The sequence below is a fragment of the Pteropus alecto genome, unplaced genomic scaffold (genome assembly GCF_000325575.1).
Source record: "Pteropus alecto unplaced genomic scaffold, ASM32557v1 scaffold778, whole genome shotgun sequence".
Lineage (NCBI taxonomy): Eukaryota > Metazoa > Chordata > Mammalia > Chiroptera > Pteropodidae > Pteropus > Pteropus alecto.
Genome location: NW_006441062.1, coordinates 774168 through 790144, shown reverse-complemented (window position 1 = coordinate 790144; position 15977 = coordinate 774168). Strand labels below are relative to the sequence as shown.

Below are 15977 nucleotides of genomic sequence, written 5' to 3'. Positions count from 1 at the left end.
AGCATGTTTCTCAACAGAATGTACAGAAAACAACTCAAATATATAAGCATCTGTTTTTTCAGTATGAAGGTAGAGAATCTGATGATTTTGAAGGATATTCATACTCAGTTACATTACTCTATTGCTACTACTGTGTTCATTATTTTAATAGCTAATGCTAGGAGGATTCTTCTGCTTGTGAAGAGCAAGTAGGACTATCTTAGTCATCTTCCATAGTCCATTTAACTTTCTATCACATATTTTCTAAGCTCCTCTGTCTTCATAGTGTTTCATTTCACAGTTAAACAATTTGTGAAGGATACAAAAGGTTATTTATTTTACCAGTTCAATCAATTTTGTTTTCTATCATATTTTTTTAAAAAATGAAGTTTGTTTTCAGGATCACTGACGTTTCAGATTTGTTTGTTGATACTGTTATCACTCAGAAACTTGTTTTTCAATGCAAATAAAACTAGTCATCTAGTCAAAGCTTTCAGCAGTTAATATTGTATAAACAAGGAAGATCTAATTATTGAGTAAGGTCTTAAGAAAAAAGAGTCACAAATTTATTTTTTATTTAATCATGGTAATAAAATTAAAAATATGCAAAATGATTTACAATATAAACTACAGAAAAAGGACAAAATTAATCAAATGTCTTTTCTAAGTTAGCAAAGGAACTCTGCCACCTCAATCAAATTCAATTTCTTCACGTTAGGCATGAAAACAGTGAGCGGTTCTCTTGGAGCTTATACATAAAATGGGTGTGTGTGGGTGTGGGTGTGTGTGTGTGTGTGTGTGTGTGTGTGTGTGTGTGTGTGTTTCCAATCACTTTTGGAGTCTTGGTAAAAACTCTGTTGGTATAAGTAGAAGTGTGCTCAGGTTAATGATATACCAAGTAATATATTTAAGAGGTTTAAGAATTAACATGTCAGTCACTCACCCTGCCAGGTTAAGCAGTTGGAAATCAATAAGTATTCCCATGTTCTTAAAGATAAACAGGAAAGGAATGTAATACCGTTAGTATACATACCAACAGAGGAACAAGATTTTAAAAAATATTTTATTCAACCTGATCAAGAAGGTATAATTATTTCTATATTGACTTTCACAACTCAGTGTATTCAGAAAGACAAACCAAGACATCCATTTTACCATATAAATACAATGCTGATAACTTCAGCTGGTAATATCGAGGTCATATATTATCTAATATAAATGCACTATTATCATTTTTCTTTTCAGCTATTATCGATATAATTGACAAACAAAATTGTAAGATATTTAAACTGTACATCGTGATGATTTCATATAATATACACTGTGAGTCTCATCAAGTTAATTAAAATATCCTTTACCTCACATATTTGACTTTTTTCTTTTTTCCTTTTTTTTTTTTTTTTTTTTGGCTAGAACATTTAAGTTCTACTCTCTTGGCAAATCTCAATTACACAATACAGTGTTATTAACTACAGTCACTATGTTATCCATTAGATCTTCGGTCTATATTTATCTTATACTTGAAAGTTTATATCTTTTTATCAACCCTACTTCTCCCATAACCTCATCATTCCTTTTCTTCATTAGGGACATACAAAATAAATTGTAAAAAGGGGCCCCAAATGAAGGCTTGAGAGAATCCCTGTTAGAAAGATAAATCTTTGGAAGTTAATGACTACAATAAATATTTATTAAGGACTGCTATATGCCAAGATTATTCTGAATGCTTTACAAATATGCCAATTGCTTCTCATGACAATCCTATGAGATTAGTACTCTTATTATCTCCATAAATAGACAAAACCAAGATAAAGGTGGAATTTTATAAAACAGAGCTCACCAAAGAAATTATTCCTAACTTGATGTGATTAGAAAAGAAATTGTGGTTAGTCACTACAAGTCTTACCTAAAAACAAACAAACAAAAAAAACAGATTTATAGAGATAGAGATGAATGGAGAGAGAGGAAAGAGGTGGCAGGAAGAAGAGGAGGAAGGAGGGAAAGCTATAAAAGAAAAAAGAATCTAACACTTTCCAAACACTTCTAAATACAAGGCATTTACAGCACTCATATAATCTTAACAACCTTAGTAAATAGGTCTTAACTGCATTTTACAGATGAGAACACTAAGATTCATAAAGGTTAAGTGACTGTCCTAAAATTTCTAACTCAAATCTTTGTGTCTCTAAAGTCCATGCTTTTTTCAATAAGCCATGCTGCCAACATAATTAAAATTAAGGCAGGGATAGAGTGAAGGGAAAAGACAAAATTAATAAAGAATGTGAAATTAGAAAAAGATATCAACCAGCTTAGAGCAGTTTATGGATAAGACATGGCACTGTTGCCACAGAGCCATGCTGCTTTTAATTTAGAATGCAGGGCTACCAAGAGCCAGAATGGCTACTTACTTTAAGAATCAGTGACCTTGATCCCAAAAAAGAAAAAGCTAAAGAAGTTCATCACCACCAAACCAGTATTACAGGAATTATTAAAGGGACTTGTTTAAGAAGTAGAAAAAGAAAAAAGGATCAAAAACATAAATAATAAAATGGCAATAATTACTTATCTATCAACAATTACTTCACATGTAAATGGCTTTACTGTTCCAGTCAAAAGATAGGGTGGTGGTCTACAGCCACCCTGAACACGCTCAATCTCATCTGATCTCAGAAGCTAAGCAGGGTTGGGCCTGGTTAGTACTTGGATGGGAGACCACCTAGGAATACTGGGTGCTATAGGCTTTAAAAAAAAAAAGATAGGGTGGCTAAATGGATAAGAAAACAAGACCCTTACATATGCCTGCAAGAGACTCACTTAGATGGAAAGACACACAGAGACTGAAAGTAAAGAGATGGAAAAAGATATTTCATGAAAATGGGAAAAAAAGAAAACTGGAGTAGCAATACTTATACCAGACAAAAATAGATATTTAAACAAAGGCAATAACAAGAGACAAAGAAAGACACAGTAATACCACTTCTAGGTACTTATCGGAAGAAACCCAAAACACTACTTCAAAGGGACATGTTCATCTATATTTTCATCGCAGCATTATATACAATAGCCAAGATATGGAAGCAATCTGGGTGCCCATCAATGGTTGAATGGATAAAGAAGAGGTGGTACATATATACAATGGGATATTACTCATCTATAAAAAAGAATGAGATCTTAACATCTACAACAACATGGATGGACCCCTACAGGGTATTGTGCTGAGTGGAGTAAGTGAGACAAAGACAAGTGCCATATGATTTCATTTATATGTGACTTGAAAGAACAAAATAAACAAACAGACAAAATAGAAACAAACTCATAGATACAGAGAGCATTTTTATGGTTGCCAGATGTAGAGAGGTTGGGGAAATGGGTGAAAAAGGGGAAGAGATTTAGAAGTACAAATTGGTAATCACAATTTGTAAAGTATAGCATAGGGAATATAGTCGATAATATTGTAACAACTATGTATGGTGTCAGATGGATACTAGATTTATTAGGGTGATCACTTCACAAGTTATATAAATGTCTAATCACCATGAAGTACACCTGAAATTAATATAATATTGTGAGTCAACTATAATTGAAAAAAAAATTTTAAAAAATAAATAAAAGTATAGCAGAGACAAAAAATAAAAAAAATCAGTGCCTTTTACCTTTTCATATATTTGTCTTCTTTTCTATCTCATCTCATTGTCAGTGAAGGTGCTATGAGAAAAAGCAATGGCCAGCTCACCTAGATGGGCCAGTCTCAAACTGAGCAATTGCAGAGTGTGTACCAGTGGCCTCGCCTAGCCCAATACACAAACTATGGGCTGCTTTATCAAAATTGAGATGTCAATCCATCACTGTGCATATATTGTATGGCCACAGCAGGACCATTTTCATACTAATGCAAAGATAGACACAGTTCGGGAGTGACCAAAATTTTCCATTTCAAAATGACAATCAAGAGAACTATAGATGAGAACTCAAAGCTTCAAATTTGTTGGCAAACTCAATATATCAGATTTGACCAAAGTGTCATAGGGACAAGCTGAGAATCTTTTTCAGCAACTGATATTAATAAACAAATATCAATTTATTTCGTTTATTAACATTAATGTATTTTAAGCCATATTGGTCAAATTCATCAGCTCCTCAGTGGATTTTATGTCAATCCCATAATAAAACCACACCTTCTTGATCTCGGGTGAAATCTATCTCAAAACATACTGAGGTCTCCAAGCTAGCATGGGCTGAGGGAGAAAGCTGGACAACAAGCCTGGTCGGAGACCTGGATGATGTGGAAATGAAGTAAGGTCCAGAAGTGACCAGACTCAATCAGTGCCAGCACATGTGTACAAGTGAATTCAATCTGGTGGCACCTTCCAGTTCTGAGTGGCTCACATGGGTTGAAGGAGACAGCAGTTGGGAAAAAGGGGACAAGTTTCCCCCTCCACAAATAGGGGCTTTCAATAATTTCACTTACTCTAATGGATTTGTCTTCAAGATATAGGGAACGAAATATATATCAGGAAACCAAGACAGAGGCCAAGTCTGGACAAATAAAATAAGAAGTTACAGGAAAAGCTATGACCCTAAAAACATAGGCATATAAATTTGGAGCAGCAAAACAAATTTCAGAATAATGGCCTAGTGGGGCAAACAACACTTCTCTGATTTACTAGTGACTTTATTTAGGAATGACCCAGAAACCCAGAAATACTAAGCAGAGGAAAATAATAGTAATAAAATGATAGTAGCAACTACTCTTTACAAACCATTTATTAAGTAACAGTATAATAAGAGTTTTATATACATTATCTTATTTATTACAACAAACATAATAAGGCAGGTTTTATTTTCTCTTATGGAGACCCCTGTAACTTTGAATATAAAAATATTTTCATTTTATAATCATCAAATAAAGGGGATAAAAATTCTGGAACATGATGAGAGATTCTTTTTGCCAGTGTTAACCAATTTGTACTGATTCATCTTCCCTAATATTCAGCTGTTGGCTTTAGAATATCAGTATTTGTTATGATTGTAAAGGTTACATTAAAAAGCAGAAAAGCTAAAAAGTCCATCCAGGGATCAAACTCATAATCATATCCTTATTAGCATTACACTGAAATCAACTGGAATTACAGATTATGAATGCCCACTACACTCAATAACACATAATTTCTTTATGTCTATTTTTAAACAGAATGAGGTGGAATCCTAATATTGAAACATTAAATGAGACCACAAAATTGATGTCAAAACATGCTCAAATTTAAAAGTGCAAAATCATCAAGTCTTTAAGTTATTTTATGTTGAGAGCTGCAGTCATAGAACACCGGAACAAGATAAATGAAAAATTATGACAAGTTATACCAAGTTAATACAAAATTAAGAAACAAAGATAACTAAAACTCTATAACTCAGACAAGAATCGAATCTGCTACAAAGGTAATAGAAGGTACAATTACACTTATGTAACAAAATAGATAAGAACATAATCAAGGACAGAGAATTTGTTGCCAACTTAAGGCCAAGTTGGCAAACTAAAATTCAAAAGCATCATATTATATTGCCTAAATGGAGACTTGAAAATGTCATACATATTACATTTGGATTAAGGAACCTTAAATGACAGGCCAAATAATGAGGAATGAAATCTGTAATCTTAACTTTAATCAGTAGTTGACAACTCCCATTTTAGGGTAGAACAAATGCAGACTAAGTGATCAACAGGCCACTCAAACATAAGTGTTTTGTGGTGAACTGAGGTGAACACAAAAAAAATAAACACCTTAGAAATGCATCAACTATGGCATGGTTATGGACCTATGTTTGGTTTACCATCAGTAGCTTAGAATATTGTGTTGAGCAAATGTCCGTATTATCTTAATATATTATATCTTGCTATAACTATAGCTGAAAAGATAAAATTACAAATCAATATATCTTTTTCTGAAAAGCATCCTCAGTACTATAACATTTAATCATATATTATGGGTGAACAGTACTATCCTGCCCCTCAACAACTAGTGATCGACATACCACATCATAATAATTAACTACAGCCTGACCTTCCTGCTTGTTGAGAGAAAAAAATATATCTTATGTAGAAACTTCCTGCTTGTTGAGAGAAAAAAATGTATCTTATGTAGAAACTTCAGTTCCAGGAAATAGTCATTTGTAAGGTCTGTGCTCATCAGTGGAAATGAAAACGTTGCCGAGAACCATAAGACAGCACAACTCTTAGAAAAATGAAATTAATGTTGTTATTAGACAATAAAGACTTGTCAATTAAGTTATATGAAATTTAATATATATTGTATTGAACTATTAAAATAAAGTAGATGATGTATAATATTTAGCATGTTACTCAAAATATCCTTTTTTAATATAAAGATGTGGAAAAATTTGTATGCTACACTCTAAAGTGGTAAATGTTAGGCTATAAAAGTATATACAATTATAACAATTTTAAAAAATGTAGGTACACATATGAAAACAGACTAAAAATATATAATCATATATACCAAAATGCTAATATTAATTATATAAGGGTGGCAAACTCTGATTATTTTTCCCATCTTTTCTCAAATACTTTTTCTAATGTGATTACATTATTTCAATAATATAAAAAAATCAAATAAAAATAACTTACAAAATTAAAAGCTGGTTTTGAGATGATCAGACTTGGCTTAAAAGATCTATTTCCTGCTTCTAAGTACCAATCTTCTTTTAAAGTGCTTTCAGCTAAGTCTTCACATAGCTCTATCAATGAATACTGCAGGTACACTGCCCCATCAACTCTGGGTGCCAAAAGAAAACTTTTACAAAAAATGTAAATTTATTTTTTAAATTCTGTTATTATTATTTTTGGTCTTTTTATTCAATTTACTCCTTACAGCTCTCTTTAATCTACAGCCTGGTTTAGTGTGTTATCTCCAAAGTTGATGAGAGGAGGCAAGGAAATCATTAGCAACATTTTAAAAAATATGGTGCAAACCAATGCAGAAGGAAACTTCACATTTTTACTAACCAATTTAATCACAATCTCTTACCAGAGGTTAAACAACTAGTGGAAAATACAACTCAGTACTTACTCTTGATCTCGCAAAGTACATGGCATTTACTTTACAAAACACAGAAAACCATACCAACTGAAAGTCTTCATGGAAAAAGAAAGATAGGAATAAAAATAGTGGATTTTACCACACTATAGAAAAAGGAATTTGGTAAGGTAGAGCAGGATGGTATGTGATTTACATAACAAAAAAAGTAGAAGACTATGAAAGGTAAAGTTTTTGGAAGTATTTATACATATTTTTGTTTCATTTATAGTGGTACAAGTAAAAGATTCAAAAAGCAAAAATCAGATACAAATATCTATAATAAGCACTTTAAAATTCAAGTTATAGGTTACACATTAGAGAATGACTAATCTAACTGCTAGAGTTTGGAGTATAACTAATGTGCCTGTTATTGGTTACATCAAAATCATCTCTAATAATATTGCCTCTGTTCGTGTAAAAATCGTTTCCCAATGTTTTCATATGGTTGTCTCTTTTAATCCTTTCCTGAATCCACTGAGGTAAGGGGATAAATCCTACTCAAAGCCAAGTTTATCATTGGTAAGAGTCCAGACCAAAACACTATTCTAACTATCCAATGTTCACCTATTATATCGCTCGCTTCCAATTGCTTTAATGACTACAACTTCTGTGATACCAGTACACAGTGGACATTCGATAATTATGTAATAAATAATTTTTTATCTAAACATATAAATAAGATTAGAAGGAATATAAATGAAGGTAGAGATGCTCTGTGCCTCGTTAGTATGTGATCGACATACACATTCTAATAATTAACTATAGCTTGGTCCTCTCCAAGGTTTCTTGTTCCTGCTTGCTGAAAGAAACAGTCTTTTATTTAGGACAGTTCCAAAATGACTATGTAGCTGTGTCAAAGAACATGAATATCTACTCTGAAAAAAATACAAATCATCATATTTAGAGAGTTGTCATGCCTAAGTGACAGACACACCTTCCCAAAGTTGAGAATAATTCCAAATCCACTTTCAAAAACTAAGAGATTCAAAGAGAAAGGAAGAAACCTTAAGCTGACCTTGATTTAGCTCCCAGGTGTGTTCATGATGCCCACTCTCCAAAACCAAGTTTGAACAATTTTCTTGGTTTCTTGCTCTTACTCAAGAAGTGGATGGAGGCAGTCAATTGACCTTGGGGTTAAATCCTGAATGACCTTCCTTTAAATCTAGATTTGTAGATATCTGCTTATTTCAATTCAATAACCCCAACGTCCTTCAAATATTCTATTGTAATAATGCTGTCAATATACTAGCACCTTCTTTAAAAAAAAAAGCATTAAATATTCTCTGAGTCTGGGGAACATTTCAAGCCAAACGGTGAAAATCACACATTGTGTATATCTCTCCAACTGGGATTTTAGAGGGATACAGAAAAGAATCATGTAAAGCAGTAGTCCTCAACCTTTTTTGTCACCAGGGACCGGTGCTCCTATGCGGATATAACGCCTAATGATCTGAGGTGGAGCTGAAGTGGTGATGTTAGTGCTGGAGAGCCGCTGCAAATACAGATGAAGTTTCACTTGCTGGCCTGCCACTCACCTCCTGCTGTGCAGCCCGGTTTCTAACAGGCCACAGACCCATACTGGTCCATGGCTTGGGGGTTGGGGACCCCTGATATAAAGAATGTTGATAACCCCAAAAGGCAGAAATTTCTCTGCATGGGAACAGTCTAGAAAGGTTTTGCGTAGAGGTGGGATTTAGGATTCTTTTTTGATGATGGGCCTCTATTATACTCAAACCGTGTTGTATTCTTTATTCTAAAATAAGAATGAGAAGAACTGAGATGTCATTTAAAAGTTGAGAAATCACCTATCTAGTAAAGTAATAAACCACTCAGATTTCTACTTCCATCTCCAATTCCAGATCCCAATAAATGCAATTCACCCCATCCCATCTGATCCCGCCCGACCTCTACTTCAGTCTGACCCTCCAGTCATCTCCTTTGTAGTGCTGCCACCATTATTACTGAAATATGGTATAATCCTCCCATTCTGTAGGAGCAAGAAAAAGAGTTATAAGAACCAAGGTGAGCGGAGGAGAAGGCCATGCGTGCTAGGCCTAGCATTCACAAAATCCTCCTATTTACATGTTTAAATTCTTTCAGAATTAAACCATACACACGTTGTTCTTTTGTAGTTGCTATTAAAGCATTAATATGTTACATGTAAATGCTGAAAATTGTCTATTATTTTTATAAGCCAGTTCTGGCCTTTATTCACATTTGAATATACCAGAAACCTCAAAATATAGACCTCAATTTCTAGTCCAGGTGTCCCTCTCTTTCTACCTCTGAGAAGTACTTTTCAGAATCACTGGTAGTTTCTAGAATTGAGGGAATCATAAAGTCAAAATAATGGGCACTGAGAGTGGGGAAACTCATCTAAATGTCAAATTAAACTTTTATAAGGAGTGCTTAAGGGATTAACTCTGTAGTTTTTAAAATTTATTTTATTTCTGGGATGTCTGCCAGCAAAACATAAAGTCCTAGAAAATCCACAGCACAAAGAACATTTGAGCTGCTAGTTTTGAGTCCTTAAGCAATTCTCTCAACTTTTCTAGGCCTCTACTAACTCAACTGTTTTTTAAAAAGGGTTTCAACCAGCTAGTCCCTTCGAGATCCCTTTCAAATTTTAAAATCTATTTTGTCAATAATTACAGAAATACTAAAAATTATGTCCAATATATAAAATGTCTAATAATTTCAAAAAACAAGGACAAAGGAACCTCAAGTATAATTCTTAAATATTCAGAAAGACCTGATAATAATTGTAAGGTGTCATAAAAACTGCCCCTTTGGCTTGGTTGTCATTTGCTTCAAATAAAGCCTGAGCCACAGGAAAACTATTTTAACACTCTGAGAAGATTAAATAGTTAATCCACTGGAAAACCAAGTTGAAAAACGGAATCCACAAAATCCACTTTCCAGAGAGAAGCATTGAAAATAACAAATCTATTCGTTTTATTTTGAATAAAAGTATTCTAATGATACACTGCCTACAAATACTTTGTATTATTTGGTATGCATTTTCATTGACGTGTTTTTCTTCCTGATTTGAAACTCAGATAAAGCTCATGTCTAATGTTGACAGAAAACAACCATTTTTAAGTCAGAGTCACATAGGTGAGTTGTAACTTGTCTTGAAGGAAAACATCCATAATATGAAAATTCCAAGTTTACTTCTTTGAGGAGAAATGAATGAGAACTGAAAAATTGGGCAGATTATGGAATTAACTGCCAAGATAATTTCTGCTTTCATTGGTTCACTAAACTGGAATTTCTAGTGCATCATTCACTACCCCATAATCATGCATCAAAATATTAACTAATTAGCAGGTAAGATGGTAAGAGCTCAAGGGGTAGGAATAATTGGATACAAAACCTGAACTTCCATGGAGTTCTAAATAACAAACAGGTCTACCACACTTTATAAACTTAATAAACCTGAAGAAAATATATCAATTCATATTTAATAAATAAAATAATTTCATTATCATTCAACTCAAATAATTTGCTCGTTTTTAGTCTCCTCTCTTTTTTTTCCCTTACTTCCTGATCCAAATATAAAGACATACAAGTAGGGCATGTATGTTAATATCAAGTAGGACATGATATAAATTAGGCCCTTCTAATGCATAGGCTTCGGAGTTCCATTTTTGTATGAAATATGTTTGGAAACAACACAGTTTTCATTTTTTAAATCACTGTTCTTGAGGAATGCATGAACTAAAAAAAATACTATTGAAAAAATAAGGTAGAAATAAAAATTAAACTGCAACGATTGTCTTTCATGTCTAGTTTGTGCTGTCGACTATATTTTGCGTTAGTTCCAGCATAGTTTGTGCATTTGAAGAGGCTCATATTGCAAGGTCTAGGCTCTATGAAAGAAGAGACCATGTCTGTCATGTGTATTGTGTATCTTCTGCGGTAAGAAAGCATCCAGCACATAGCAGGCACTTAATAAATATTTGTTCCATGAAGGAAGAAATAAACAAATGACCAAACACCAAATAATCATCTATTTCTATAAAGTAAATATTTCTAAGAGCCTTGTTTATCTACCTCTACATTTTCTAAAGATTAAATTGCTTCGAATAATTTATCTCATATTATATTTGTGTTGCAGCTTAAAGATCCTTATTGCATTGAAATTAGTACAGAAAATGTTTTTAAAACACAGGCAAATATGTTTAAGAACTCAGAAATAGATTTCAGAAACCTGAGTTTGAGTTCCAATTCTGGTACTTGGTGGCTGAGAAACCTTGAACAGTACACATAGTATCCTTGAGACTCATTTTTTCATTTGTGTAATAGGGATAATATCTGTTCAGCTTACCTCATAGGGTCTTAATGTAGATTAAATAAAGTACCGTACATTTGTATTATAACCAGAATAAAACAAAGAGACCACAAAAGCCTAAATGTTCCCTCTTTAGTAACAAGAGTACTCAAAGTAAACATTGTTGGAAAATTCAAGTTTGAAATGGTAAAATAGCTCTTTTCTGTCAATATAAAGGCACCATTTGTGTCAACAGTTTGACTAACAACAAAAAACATCACCTATTTAATAGACCGAGTTATGGAAAGTTTTTACAATCCTTAATACCTTTACATTGCCACCTCAGCATGAGGAAGAAGAAAAGTTCAGGGAGGTCACATGGCAAATCAGTGCCAGTAATAGACCTAAAACAGAGCTTTTGACTGTCCATTCAACCCTTAAGCCTGCTAAGCAATGCTACTTCTTAAAAGTGCTGCAGTAAGGGGAAAACACAGCAAATTAGACAACATTACACACTAATCCAAACTGTCAAGGATATGTACTGTTCTCTGCCAACACCAAGCAAAGAAATCTTAGCTTACAACCACACAGACAATGACATAAAAACACAATGGTCCTTTCTGTATTTCCATTTTTGTCTAGCTCTTGACATATTTAGCAAGCTAAACTTCTTGAAAAAGAAAAAAAGTTTTAAATGTTACGTGGGAATTACGACAGGGAAAGGAAAAGGACACATTTCATAATGTCTTAGATTTAGAATCAGTTACCATGTGGAGTCCATAACCAGTAACTTTCTACATCTATGCACCCGGAGGGGGGAAAAATGTTGCTGTTAAATCAAATTTTACATGTACATATGTGTTTGTGTATATATATACAACCACTCAAAAACAAACAACTGATATTTTGGTATTTTCTTGATCTACACATGAGGTCAGTCTATGACCGGGTGGCTGGGAAGAGTTTTATTCTATACTTCCTTCTCATCTTTTTTAATTTATAGAACAGCACTATCTATTTTTAAATTTTTGGTAGCCACGTTTTTAAAAAGGAAAATTAAATAGATAAAATTAATCTTAATAAAATTTTATTTAACAATATATCAAATATTGTCATTTTAACATGTAATCAGCACAAACATTATTGACATACTTACATTCTTTTTTCTTACTAAGTTTTTGAAATCCAATATATATTTCGCTTAAAACACATGTCAATTGGGACACTGTTCATCAGAAATACTTTATCTGTATTTAGATTTCATAAACTTTACAGTTAAAAAGTAGATCCACATAACTAAGTTGTTCCAAGCATACTTAAAAGTTTTCCAAAAACTAAATCAAGGTTGAGTTTTTTAATTTAAAATTAAATTAATTAAGGTTAGATAAAATTTAAAATTTAGTTCCTCAGTAGCATTAATCAATACATAATTCAAGTGCTCAACAGCAACATGGCGTCAGGCAATGCAGCTGTGATCTGAATCTATATCTACCACAATGAAAGATACCCTGCAGAACCCCTAAGATCTACTCCCTCAAAAGGCATTTTTGGAAAACGAATAAAAAATATTCTCCCTAAATGAGAAACTTTCTGTTTAACTTCTTTTCCCCAAAGCTTTATTTGACACATGCACTTATTTTGAAAAGCCTAAATAGAGTCATCAGCTTTAACATACTAATAACATACTAAGTCTCTGTATCTAATAAAACGCAAGAACCTCTAGGATGCTTTGTACATTTATACAAGTAGAGTCAACTCTCTATTATTACCTGTTATTACATTATTTATCGAAGGGAGAAAGCTGGTCAAATGCTCTGCTGATTTGTGTTCTATGTGTTGATTTATTTACCCTGCTGATGTAGCCTATCACAAACTGAAGGGTAGAACCAGAGGACACTGGAAAGATTAAAGACTCTGAGGAAATATTTTAGCTCTAAGTTCGGGTTCTCTCTTTCTGAGCTCTACATTTTCTAGCAAAATCTAGGCATGAATAACCAGTCAAAACCATTCATTTGTAACTAAACTAGCACAGAACCAGGTTGAGGCAAATGACCTTACGCTAAGTAAAGCTTTGCAAAGCACGTTCTAGCCTCTCACCTATGTAGGTTTAATGATTAAGAATCTGGGCTATAGAGTCAAGCTGTCTGGGTTGGAACTGTTGTTCTGCCATTTGCTACCAGTTTATCTTTGGGCAGGTTACTTAATCTTTCTATTTCATCTGTAAAATGGCCATAATAATAACAGGACCCAAGTCAAAGAATGTTAGAAGGAAGAAATGAGATTTCACAAGACAGAAAACATCTTAACACAAAGCACAGACTCTGGCACATGGTATGTGTCTAACAATTATTGTTATTTTTAACTCAGAACTCTGGATAACAAAGATGGGGATATATGTTCAATAAGTATTTTTCATGAATGAAAATATATGTCCAAGCACTTTATAAGTACCAAAGTGCCATATAAGCTATTTTTATCCTATGTAAAATAAGTTTAGGGAGTGAATCTATTCAACATATGTAATAAAAAAAAAAAAAATAGATCTTCAAAATGTAACTAAGTTCTGGGAAACTTTTATAAAGCCTTTCCCCAACAATCACACTCACACTTACTCACTTAAAAAGCGCTAACATGTATATCAAAACCAAATATGTTATTTATCTATCAATGTCATTTTAAGGAGAGCCATGGCTCTGCTCTCTTCCATTACAACCAGCATCAGATTTAATAGCATGGCCAATTAACTGCCCTATGATGGTCTAGAAAATTCACAGATAAAAATCTTAAATCTCTAAAAATTGGTTCTCTCAATGCTGAATTTTATGTTTCCATTAATATTTTATGCTCTTGTGTAAAAAAACTGCCTCTTACTGCATTTCCTGTCTTTTTTTCTTCCCCTTTCTCCACCATGGTAACATCATCAATAAGTATTAAAAGGCCAGAAGAGACATAGTACCAGTAAATAGGAGAAACAAATTAATCCAACAATTGTATAAGTAGCCCTAGAATAACCAGGAAGGCCAAATTAAAATTTCTAAAGCTTTATAACAGGTGATTCTAAACAGTCATAAAACTGTCACCTCCATGGGTGGTCATTTCCTGGTCTGTAAAGGAAATGAAAAAATATCTTTAAAATTAATTATATTCCTTAAATTGATTAAAGATACAAAGTATATCTAAAACTGTCGTTTCTATCCTAACCAAGATCTGTCACTATTATAACTATAGAAATGCTGACAGGATAGGATTTTCAAAAAAATCTTTCCAGAAAGACCACAAGAGCAGAGGATTTTTTAAAATAATTTCTAGGAATACAGATTATTTTTATAACCCTTAAAGTATTCATAAAGAGAAGCGAATTCACAGTTGTAGACTATCCACTCTGTAAAAGCAACACATTTATTCTACCATGAATGCTTCATTACTGTTTCAGTGATGATGTTGCAATTTTCCATGAGCAACTGTCAGAGCTTTGCTCCTTGACATGTATCAAAACAGTCTAAACTACATTCAATACTCGTGTATATGTCATTGACCAAAATTAAATTTTGATGTATCCAGTATTTCCAAACTCACACCCAGGCACGTATGATTTTATATTGTATCCACCCTTGCTTAACCTCAGGATGTTTCGCCCAGTCACGCATTTAACCCTTCCACTTACTGAAGAGTTTTCTTCTTTCTACGGACCTATCACCAGTGAATTTTATCTTAAATATAATTCCCATTCCAACGCCTAAGAGGCCGGATGTGTTATCTATACCCACGTCCTTGTGCTATCCACTCCGCAGTGATGCTTAACGAGACTTCCATTTGCACAGACATCTAGAACCTGCGGGTGGAAACGCTGTCAGTCTGATGCTTTGTCTCCTGCCTCAGAAGGCCGGGGTTGCATGTACACGTATGACAGACACTCTAAATAAAACGCACTACAACCCAGCAGAGAGGCAGCTCCTCCGGGCTAAACCGGACAGGCGATCGCCCAAGGCAGTCAAAGCTGAGGCGATTGCTCCCGGGTGCCGGACCCAGAGGGAGCGGGCGGCGACGGCTTTCATCCCAGAGGGGTCAGGGCGCCCTGGGTACCTGGCGCCGCGTAGCCGCCGGCCACCTGCAAACGCGGTCGGCGCGAGGACGGCGGGGGTCTCCCCGGCAGCGTCCGGCCGCGCGCGCCAGGCTGGCGGGGACCCGCTGACTCAGTTTCCACAGCCACTAGCCCCCCGCCAGGCAGTCCCTCGGGTCTCCGCACCGCGGCGGCCGGTGCCCGGGACCAGAGCAGGTCCTCGCCGCGCCCTCAGCCCGCAGCCCGCCCGCTGCCGCTGCGTCCGTCCTCACCTGACAGCCACCCGCACGGAGCTCTCGTCCGGGGCGCCCCACATGCTGGCGGCGGGCGACAGCCGGGCCCCTGGGCTACTGCACCGCGGAACTGAGGCGCCCCCGGGTCTGCGGGCTCAGGCACAGGAGACTGGAGCGGCAGGGGGCGGCCGGCTCACCTCCGCCGCGCTCCAGCCATGTTGGGCGACTGAATGGAAAGGTGGCGGCGACGCAGAGCAGGAGGAGGAGGAGGTGATTCACGGCTGGCGGGCGTCCGCCCCTTCTCCCCCGCTCACCCCCCACACGATCTGGGGCGGGGA

The 15977-nt window shown here is 35.2% G+C and overlaps 1 protein-coding gene and 1 pseudogene across 1 annotated transcript in view; one reads left to right on the top strand and one right to left on the bottom strand.

The window, feature by feature from the left end:
- The window catches only part of KIF21A (kinesin family member 21A), a 132189-nt gene extending 116245 nt beyond the window's left edge, over positions 1-15944 (bottom strand). Inside the window, 1 exon segment of the mRNA XM_015594359.2 lies at positions 15679-15944. Coding sequence (XP_015449845.1) covers positions 15679-15722 — 44 coding nt within the window. The 5' untranslated portion in view covers positions 15723-15944.
- Positions 2607-2720, top strand: LOC112484897 (annotated as a pseudogene).
- Positions 15945-15977: the final 33 nt, after the last annotated feature.